Source organism: Euphorbia lathyris, chromosome 7, assembly GCF_963576675.1.
Source record: "Euphorbia lathyris chromosome 7, ddEupLath1.1, whole genome shotgun sequence".
NCBI lineage: Eukaryota > Viridiplantae > Streptophyta > Magnoliopsida > Malpighiales > Euphorbiaceae > Euphorbia > Euphorbia lathyris.
In genome coordinates, this window is record NC_088916.1 from 57,730,445 (window position 1) to 57,741,397 (window position 10,953).

A 10,953-nucleotide genomic window follows, 5' to 3' on the forward strand; every position below is an offset into this window, starting at 1 on the left:
TGCATTTATGCCTTGCATCCAAAGACTCTCAAATGTGAATAAGAAGGGTCTCTACCCTTCCATGCTCTCTCGGGTATCTTAAGGCCAAGAGGAATTGATGGTGAACGATTGATCAAGTACACTGAAGTATTAACAGCTTCAGCCCAAAATGTCTTTGGAAGATTAGACATTCTAAGCATACATCTCACTTTCTCCACAATTGTTCTGTTCATTCTCTCTGCTACATCATTGTCTTGAGGGGTGCCGGGCACAGTTTTTACATGTCTAATTCCATGGTGTAAGCAATAGTTCTCAAATTCTTTAGAAGTGCACTCACCGCCATTGTCAGATTGAAGACACTTCAATTTTCTTTCTGTCTCCCTTTCTACTATGACATGAAACTTCTTAAAAGTTTCAAACACTTCACTCTTTGTCTTTAACATGTAAACCCAAGTTCTCCGAGTAGCATCATCAATAAAAGTGACAAAATATTTACTGCCACCAAGAGACTCCACCTCTAAAGGACCATAAACATCAGAGTGTATCAACTCCAACTTTCCTTCCTTCTTTGTAGACTTCTTAGAAAAGGAAGCTCTATGTTGCTTTCCTGCTAAACAATAATCACAAGGGTCAAAAGAAACAGATTTATCAACAGGAATAAGAGATTTACCTGCCAAAAGCTTTAACCCTTTATCTGTCATGTGTCCCAATCTTCTATGCCATAAATTTGGAGAGTTCTTTTCTTCAACTGCATTTAGCTCACCAGAACATACACTCAAGTATGTTTTATACAAAGAGCAACACAAATCACCTCGAGCAACTGTCAATGAACCCTTGGACAATCTCCATTTGCCATCTCCAAAGGTATGTCTGAATCCTTCTTGATCAAGAACATTTGCAGACAACAAGTTAAGGAGTAAATCGGGAATATGGCGCACATTCTTCAATATAAGCATGCACCCAACACTTGTCTTCACCCGAATATCACCCATGCCAACAATGCTTGCCGAACTCTGATTTCCCATCTTGACACTACCAAAATCTCATGCTTTGTAGTTCAAGAAGTATTCCTTTCTAGGAACACAATGGTAAGAAGCTCCTGTATCAACAAGCCACTCTGTGTCTGAACCATCAACATGATGACACTTACTAGTTGCACAAATCAAAGCAACGCCACCATCACTTTTAGAAGTGACAGCTGCAGTATTTTTGTCATCTCCCTCCTTCTGAGAATCTTGCTTCTTGCCTTGTTCTCTTTTCCAATGGTAGCAATATTTCTTTATGTGACCTGGTTTGTTGCAGTGATGACATACCATAGGCCCTTTCCCATCTTTGGACTTAGACCTACCTCTCGAGTTACCATGCCTCTTTGGACCTCTACTCTTGCCTCTACCTCTGTTCTCAACAATAAGAGCTTGTGAATTATCAACTCCCATCTCCTTTCTTCTTATCTCTTCATTAAACATACTCTCTTTGATCACATCCAAACAAAGTACACCATCCGGAGCAGAGTTACTAATAGTCACAACAAGAGTTTCCCAACTATCTGGCAATGAACTCAAGAGAAATAAAGCCTGCAACTCATCATCAAGAATAATCTTCATAGTGGTAAGTTTGTTGATTATATCTTGAAAATCACTAAGATGCTCAGAAACTGACTTCCCACTTTTCAACTTCAAATTAACAAGTCTCTTAATCAAAGAAGCCTTATTATGAGCAGTCTTTCTTTCATACAAACCTTCTAATTTCTTCCACAAATCATATGGGTCAGACTCTTGAGACACATGGTTGAAAATGCTAATGTCAACCCATTGTCTAATAGTCCCTAAAGTCTTTCTTTTCAACTTTTCCCATTCTCTATCTTCCATCTTTTCAGGTTTAACCGGTTTAGACACACTACCATCCTCTTTAATTTCTGTATCAATTGGGTCATACAAGTCTTTGCAATAAAGCAAATCTTCCATCATAGGTCTCTATATTGAATAATTGGTTGATTTCAATTTAACCATGGAACTATTACTGCTATTAGACTCCATATAGCTAACTTCAAAATTAACTTTGCTCTGATACCAATTGAAGGACCCAAAAGACGGGTTACCAATAACACCAATCAAACACGCGGAATACCAATAACAACACCACAAGGATCTATATCACAAACAATCAACCAAAGCACAACCCAAGTTCCAAATCAAAACAACAAATATAACCACAAGAATAGAAATCTAAACTATAATCAACAACACGAGATTTATACGTAGAAAACCTCTTCGGTGTGAAGAGTAAAAACTACGGGACTTTTGAGGAGTCCACCCTTCTTCTCTTATTATGATAAAATTGAGGGCAAAACAAACCCAACAAAGTCTTACAAAGGTTTATAACCCACCAACAACAATCATAAACAATAAGAGATCAAGAAGTAAACAAATACCACAAAAGAGAAGAATCAGTCTACAATCTGCCCCAACTCCGAACAGACCTTCTAAATCTCCGAACGACAATCACAACGGTGAGAATAAGGAACAATATGTCAAGAAGCTCCTGTCCAAAAATCGTGATGATCCGACGGTTCAATCTCCGGGAATCTATAAAAACGTGGACTGACCTGATGTAGAAAAACAAAAACGAATTTCTCTCTTTTGTGTGTCTTTTCTTCTTCCTTCACTTATCTCAATAAAGACAACTCATTCACTTAAATACATATTAACCTAAGTTTCTCAAAAAAGCCAAAATTAATAATAAATGGATCTTAAATATGGGCTGGACCCATAACAATTGGGATCATGTTTAAAAACTTTATTCCTTTGTTCGAGAATCCAAAGAATCATGTGAAGTGGAATATCAAAACCTTAATCACTTTTAAATCACAAGGAAAGATGTGAAGATCAAGTCCAAAATCAAGATTTCAAAGGCTAAACAATTTCGACCTGATAATCAATTGTTAATTATAAAATTATTGAATATTATAGTCAAGTTAAACAAGATAATATGTTGATTATAATATTGGTCTCAAGTTTCGTGCACATTAGATAAGAAAATCAAGTCGAACAAGCAAAAGGAGGAATCACCATTGTGATAAATTTCGTCACAAAAGAGATTGAGCATGGGCAAGCCTCTGCCTCAAGCACAGAATGATGCGTAGAGCGTGTACCCAACAAGAGCAATGACACCTTTTAACGGAAATTTTGTCTCTGAATATTTAGACAAAACTATGATTTTTAGTGTATTTTTCTATTTTAGTTGTTTTAAATTTCTTTTCTAATTTCGTGAAGTTATTTTAGGATCAATATTCAATTATTTTTAGGAATATAAATACTTAATTTTAGGTTTTTAAGACATTATTTTTAATCAACTTGATTTCTTTGAGCATTCTTAAGCAAAAACTTCTCTTGTGTTCTTTCTAACACTTCCTTGAACAATCAAATTTGCGTGTTGTTGTTGCAGACTAGATTTACGTCTTTGCAACTTAGTTTTGCGAGTTTTATCTATCCAATTCTAATTCATTAGTTTTTTTTAGAATCAAATATAATTGAGCGGGAGGGAGGAGGGAGGCTTTTAGGATATTAGTATACAACGATAAGTCTGTAGGAGCTAAGCTAAGCTTTATTTACAAATTATGCATTCATCACACTTGATCATAGCAAAGCTTCACACATTTGATAACAACCATAATTTCATATTAGCAAAATAGTAGAAATCATTAGTAAGAAGCAAAGTTCATCTTTGCTACTCTCTCTTCCACTTGATATATAAGCTCAACAAACTGTTTTGCAACCTGTTATGCATCAGGGAATAATTGAAAAACTTTCAAAATAACTTCATCGATACAATCTCAAATATATATTATTTTTATTAAAACAAAATAAACTTTTATGATCTTATTCAAACATTGACCAAACATATAATCGTGATTTATCTCATTTCTTCTTTAATATATCATTTTCTTTTAAGATAAAATACATGTATGATCTCTGAATCATACTGTTAAAATTATTATTTTTTTTGAAAAGATTAAAATTAAAATTATTATCTTTAAACTTTATTTCGAGATACAAAAATTCTTGAACTTTTCATTATTGTAACTTAAACCGGTAAAAAAGTATTTGACTATATTTAAAAAAAAAAGAGTATTTGACTACAAGTTTTACTGGTATTAATTTTCTTTCATTTGAAATTTAATATTAGAACAAATGTAATTCATATTCAATAATTTTTATCACCCAATAATTTTTGAGATCATAATATTATAGTAGCAGTACTATAATTCTATTTTATCCTTTACCTTTTAAGCACAGTTTGACTGTGCATTTTATCATAATATCCATTAAAAATAATACGACGTCGTTGGAAGCTCGCCTGAGGATATTTACGTAACTTTGCCCCTATTAAAGCGACTACATAAGCATATACTGTCCGCTGCATCACTGAAAACTGCAACTGCTACTGGTTCAACCAAACAGAACAAAAACAATGGCGGCGATTTCTTGTCACTGTGCACTTCCATCCAACAAAGACTCTCTATACTCGTCTTCATCCGCTTTCTCTACTACTTTTCTCTCTCGGTCTTCTGGATTCTCCAGTTTGTCGGTGTCTTCTCGAGCGATTCGGGGAAGAATCTCGTGCCAAACATCCTCCGCTACCTCTTCAACTTCCTCATCTGTCAATGGAAAAGGTGCGTCTCCGTATTTCAAATTTCTATCAAGTTTCTTGTTTGATCTTGCTTGAAAGCAATTGGTTTTAGGAGTATTTAACTGAAATGATGTGAGATTAGGGTTGGTAGAATTTTTTGTTCGCTCTTATGTGAAGTAGGATTTGAGAATAAGTCCTGAAAGTGAAGAAATGTCCTAATTGACAATGTAGGCATCTAAATTTCTTCGTGCTCTGTTTAAGTGTATTAATTTTGGGCCGATTTCTTGTTTGGGTAGCTGGAATTGACGGTCTTTATTGTTGAGTTTTGAATAAATATGACGAATTTGTGTAGCGGGTGAGACTTTTTGTGCTAGAACTTTCCTCACTGTGATAGTGGTTGTCGATTTGTTGCTTGTTCAGTAGGGGTTGTTGCATTAATTTTCTGAATCGGTCGAACCAGCTCTAATGAGTAATCCCTTTTGTGATTTTATACGTTATTGTGCAGCACAAAGTGATTTTAAGGATTTTCTCCACATTACTGATTTTGACAAGGCTACTATCATGAAGATCTTGGACCGAGCTGCAGAGGTCAAAGCACTGTTAAAATCTGGAGACAGGACCTTCCAGCCATTTAAAGGAAAGACCATGGCTATGATCTTTGCAAAGCCTTCTATGAGAACTCGGGTTTCATTTGAGACTGGGTTTTTCTTGCTTGGAGGACATGCAATATATTTAGGACCTGATGACATCCAGATGGGGAAACGTGAGGAAACTCGTGATGTTGCTCGTGTTTTATCTCGCTACAATGATATCATCATGGCACGTGTTTTTGCTCATCAGGTACGCTGGTGAGTTTCTTGTTTAAATGGTATTTCCTTCGGATGATTAAATTGTGTTTAATTCCTTTGCTATGTTTATTTTTGTGTTTCTGTGGGCTTATGCACAATAAAAATTGATGTGATAATATGAGCAACCTCTGTTGCTAGCTGCAATAGTTTAGTGGTTGGAGTTTTTAAAAAATTAAGCCTTGCCTTTTAAGCTTCCTCTTGTTCTTTTCGCATATTGGTGTTTGCAGATGCAGTTACTTCTCTTTTTGTTTGCAGGACATTCTTGATCTTGCAAAGTATGCACCTGTACCCGTGATTAATGGCCTGACTGACTACAACCATCCTTGCCAAATAATGGCTGATGCCCTCACAATGATTGAACACATTGGTCAGTTGGAGGGAACAAAGGTTAACCGTTCTGCCTTTCAGTGTAGTTTTATTTCATTTTCCTTAATGTTCTTTCATCTAAACTATACAAATTTGTAGTTATAATACAACTCTGAACCCTTCTTTAAAATTTTAGGTTGTGTATGTTGGGGATGGGAATAACATCGTGCACTCTTGGTTGCTGCTGGCAGCTGTTATTCCTTTTCATTTTGTTTGTGCCTGCCCTAAAGGTTTCGAACCAGATGCAAAAACAGTTGAGAAGGCACAACAGGCTGGAATCAGCAAGATTGAGATTACAAATGATCCCAGGGAAGCTGTTAGGGGAGCTGATGTTGTATACTCGGATGTCTGGGCAAGTATGGGCCAGAAAGAAGAGGCTGCCCACCGTCGTAAAGTATTTCAAGGGTTTCAGGTATTTATAATATTCCTTCTAAAAGCTCTAATTATGAGAGACATGCTCATCACATAGAAATCTGTCAAGCCTTGACACATTCTACTTTTGGTTTAGTGGTTTATGAATTTTTGAGTGATTATAATGCTTTGGGTATCAACTATTTCACATTAAAGTTTGATGCCTTACGTTTTGGTTAAGTTAAATTCCAATTATGCTAAATTTGATAATGGGAGTAACTCTATGTTGGATTACTTTAAAGAATAGGTTTGTGGTCTTTTTGCAATCAATTATGCCGTTATTTAGCACTTGTAGTCTTTTGCATTTTCTGAAGGAAATCACAGATCTGTGGTGGTATTTTGTCACTCCCACATTAGTTAACAACTATTAAACTCGCAGTATTCTGTTGAGTTTGTGTTGCATTTACTTGAATTGAACCACATTAGTAATAACTATTAAATCCACAAAATTCAGTTGCCTTTGTGTTGCATTTTACTTTGCAATGCCTCTTATGCATTAGAAAGGGCTCTTTCCAGGTAGCTTTCTGGCAATTGTGAATATCTTGATATCTCATGGGAATGTGAAATTACCCTAACAGCAGCATGCAAGAGAAAAGCCTCTTCTCTATTTGGATAACATCACATTCCCAAATACTTGTATATCCTCTTTCATTTGGATAACATCGCATTCCAAATAGTTATATGTTAATATACCCTGTATGAGTTTTCATGCCTCAATGCCTGGTTCTAATTTTAGCACTGTATGGCCAAAACATTGCAGGTGGATGAAGAGCTAATGAAAATAGCTGGTCCAAAAGCATATTTTATGCATTGTTTACCAGCAGAGAGGGGTGTAGAGGTAACAGATGGCGTCATTGAAGCACCAAACTCTATTGTGTTCCCACAGGCTGAGAATCGGATGCATGCACAAAATGCTATAATGCTTCATGCGCTTGGTCTGTGATGCTTATCACCTACCTGTGCCAGAATTGCCTGAATCGCATCAAAAGGACCGGTTATTGAGGCTGCTGAATGCTGTTTCAGAATTTTATTTTGCATTTCATCTTCAGTTTGAGACATAGGATTTTGTGGTCAGACCCTTTATTCCTTTCAGCTCTTATTAGCTGTGAGTTGTGTGGTTTCGGGTCCAGTTTTACTTGCAGGGAACTTATTAAATTATCACCATGCTGTAGTGTTATCACTGTCAGACAATATACTCAGAGTTGTGTATTTTCATCTTTTTTCCAGCATTAGGTTATTGAATTTTCGATGTTCGCGTATTAAAGCACAAAATAGATGCATTTTTAATTTTCTCTCGTGCAGTTGTGCAAGAATTGTGTTTTTTGCAACTTGGTTACAATCCAAATTACATTGGCACCATAATTCGCATTCCCCAGTTGGCTCATTTCCGGTCCACTAGCTTTTATAGTTACTCGGAACAGAATCGTCCTACAGGATTCATGGAACCTTCTTTGTCATCCGAGTTCAGTTCCTACTCTTCCTTGGATTTGCGGTGATGATTTCAACGATCTTGTTAGCAATTCGTAGAAAAGGCGGCAGATTACTCATCCCTCTTCTCCAACTCATGTATTTCAAACAGGACTGGCAGATTCTGACTAAGTCGATCTCGGCATGTTTCAATGTTTGGTCATCTGTTTACATGGGAATGAGGAAGAGGTACGAGTAATTGGATTTCAGAACATTAGGATCGTTATGTTAGTTACTCCTTGGCGTGACTTGTTTTGCTTTCTTGCCATTGAAAACTTAACAACCTGCTCTTCTGATCCTTCTGTGTTGATTTGTTGGATGCAATCCTTATATTTTCGAACAAGGCCCTTTCATTTTGAAAATGTGTGGTGTGATGAATTAGATTGTGAAGAATTGTTGAAATTGCACTGATATCAGTTTGCTTCTCGGCCTATCAGTGAGCGCAATGTCTTGCTCGAATTGGGGGTAACGAGTTCAATAATCGTTACTTCCACATCAGTCATCTTCAACTCCCCGGAAATTTCAGAGGCTGCCTTTTCTATGGCATGGGATCTCATGAATCCCCTGGGCTGACAGATATTGTTAAGGAATTGTTGGTGGGGATATCACAGATATTTGCTTATCTGTTTTGAATGAGCGGCGGCTCCATTCATCGATGGTCTTTTCTCAGCTTCAAAAGCTGCTCTAATCAAGCAAATTTTGTTGTCTAAGATGTCAATACCAGATGTTATATTCTGGCCTTTGGAGCATCGTGGTCAATATTCAGTTAAAATGGGATATCTATCTGTGTTCTTTTTTAAGAATACCGAATTTTTCGTTAGCCTCTACTGCTTCGAATTTGGGACTTAAACACTCCTAAAAAGGTTTAATTGCACCTTTTGCAGTCTGTCACTGACTCTCTCTTTATGGAAGCTAATTTAATTAGTTGGATAATTTTTGCCCCGATTGTGGCGTCGGTTTAAAGAATACTAATCACTTAATCTGGGTGTGTTTTTGCAAGAATGGTATGGTTTCCTATTACCTGTTCGTGGTCTCAAGATATTAGGGCTGTAAATGAGTCTACACACTCAGGAACAATTTGATGTTTAAACGAGCATGTCCAGTTATAGGTTCATGAACAAACTCGATTATAATCTTGAAAAACATGATTCGTGACTAAGCTTGGTTTAATTATTTTATTAATAATAATATTTTATATAAAGGAAGAAATGTAAAATTACGTAATTTTGTGTGAAATTTTAGTTTTGTAGATTTAAAAAAACGTAGCTTTGCGTTAAAAAAATTTTCAATCGGACATAATTAATGAGCTATTTGCGAGCAAAGTTCATCAACAAAATTCATCAACTTCTCGTAAGCAAAGCTCGTGAATAAATAAAGGGATAAGATGCAAAAATACACCTAACGTTTTCAGTTAACATCTAAAATGGTGCAGTTTTACCCCTAACGTTGGCAGTGGAGAGCAATTTTACCCCCTAACGTTGGGTCAATTTCCAACATTATTATAAAATGCAAATATTTTGTTTTTTATTCTGCACCAATAGATTCTAAAAAAAGATTTCATATTTTTTTTATGATTTAATAATAGAATTGGAAATTAAAATTCTTAAATTCGGCGAAATATTTGAATTTTTTTGGTCCATCTCGTACAAAATATATTATATTTTTTTTTAATTTTTTTCTCGTTTAATCATAGATTTGTGACCTGTTACTAATTAGTGATAAAATGACGCATATGTAAACCGTAGATGACAAGATTCATGACCGAGAAAGACAATTTGATGAATTATTTCTCAAATTGACCTAACTTGTTAACTTTAGGGGTAAAATTGCTCTTAGCTGCCAACTTTAGAGGTAAAATTGTACCATTATAGACGTTAGAGGATAAAATTGTTCATAGACTGTAAACCATTATTTTTACACCTTATCTCATAAATAAACGAACTTCTCACGAACAACTCATATTCTATAACGTTGAGCTCGTGCTCGAACTCGTCCATTCAAGCCTAGCTTGAGTATGCTAAAGCTAATCCTACAAAATATTACTTCCATGGATTAGGACCGAGGATGTCTATGATGCCAGCTCCTATCTCTCTTTCGTCTTTTCGTGGATTTACTTTATGGATGCAGGCGATTAGAATCCCCATGGGACGAGAATGAAGATTATTTTGTCGCTTGGGGATGAGGCGAGGACATGATAGGTATCCTTACCCGTGAGATCCCGTAAGCATCTCTGATATTGCCCTTACAGGGATCCTCTTGTATTCCCCGATAATTAATCGTTTAACTTTGCATATTGTTATTTTATATTTTTTTTTTGTGATTCTTTTTATTCTTTCTTTCCATCACTAAACTCAAACTCAATCTTATTCTTTGTTGTTGTACTGTGCCAAATACTAGAAAATGGAGAAAAAAAAGAATAAAATTTATATATATATACATATAAACAAAATTAAACGGGAAATGGAAAATTCCCGCTGGAACGGAGAATTTTCTCCCGTCTAGGATTCAGGGACTGGGAATCCCCGATAGATCGCGAAGCGGGAATAGAAAATGTAATGACCGCCCCAACCCGTTACATTTACATCCTAAATGGGGGCTTCTTTAACTCTAATTTCTCTTACTCTTTTGGTTGTAAGAAGTTCAATTCCGCAAGTGCACTTTTTTTTGCACTTTCTTTCTCCATTCTAAAGCGGTGTAGCAGAGGCTTTCTAGTCTGCTCAATCTTGTATTTCAAGACCGAGAACACTGTGTCAACTCTTAGCTCTCTTTCATCTTCTCATTGGACTTGCTTTTATGGTGCAAGCTTCAATAGTTCTGATTTCTCTGGCTTTTTTGGTTGTGCAATGTTGAATTCCGCAAATGATCACATTGGCTACAAATTGGGTCATTTTCTGCACCTTTTTTTTTCTCCGTCTGCAGCGGAGTGTGGGTGCGATATTGTGGGATTGAGAATATGAAAATTGTTTCTAATTGCTTAGTTGTTGTTCAAGCAATTGATTGTCATGTCCTGAATATGTCAATCCTAGGTACTGTTATTAATGATGATTGTTAAAAGCTCATTCAAGAGCTTCCTTGTGCTTTTCTGTGTTTCCATTCGAAGGGCAGAGAATGTTTTAGTTCATTCACCAGCAAAGCTTGCCCTCCGGGGATCCATTGCTGGAGAGTTTAGCTTCTTCTCCCCTTTTCCATCTCTGTAATCAGCACTTAGCTGCAGTTTCTTAATACAGCACTTCTCGTTTTCAAAAGAAAAAGA

The 10,953-nt window shown here is 36.1% G+C and overlaps 1 protein-coding gene across 1 annotated transcript; it reads left to right on the forward strand.

Moving 5' to 3' along the window:
- The first annotated feature begins 4,409 nt into the window (after positions 1–4,409).
- LOC136200712 (ornithine carbamoyltransferase, chloroplastic) lies at positions 4,410–7,528 on the forward strand. Its single transcript, XM_065991135.1, has 5 exons — positions 4,410–4,651; positions 5,114–5,448; positions 5,712–5,843; positions 5,959–6,234; positions 6,994–7,528. The coding sequence occupies exons 1-5, from the start codon at positions 4,450–4,452 to the stop codon at positions 7,174–7,176; spliced, it is 1,128 nt and encodes a 375-aa protein (XP_065847207.1). The 5' UTR covers positions 4,410–4,449; the 3' UTR covers positions 7,177–7,528.
- Positions 7,529–10,953: the final 3,425 nt, after the last annotated feature.

Excerpts from the sequence above, each read along its gene's own strand:
- LOC136200712 (XM_065991135.1), top strand. The coding sequence starts at position 4,450 with ATGGCGGCGATTTCTTGTCACTGTGCACTTCCATCCAACAAAGACTCT. Across the intron at positions 4,652-5,113 it reads CTCATCTGTCAATGGAAAAG|CACAAAGTGATTTTAAGGAT; the intron begins GTGCGTCTCCGT and ends GTTATTGTGCAG. Across the intron at positions 5,449-5,711 it reads CACGTGTTTTTGCTCATCAG|GACATTCTTGATCTTGCAAA; the intron begins GTACGCTGGTGA and ends TTTTGTTTGCAG.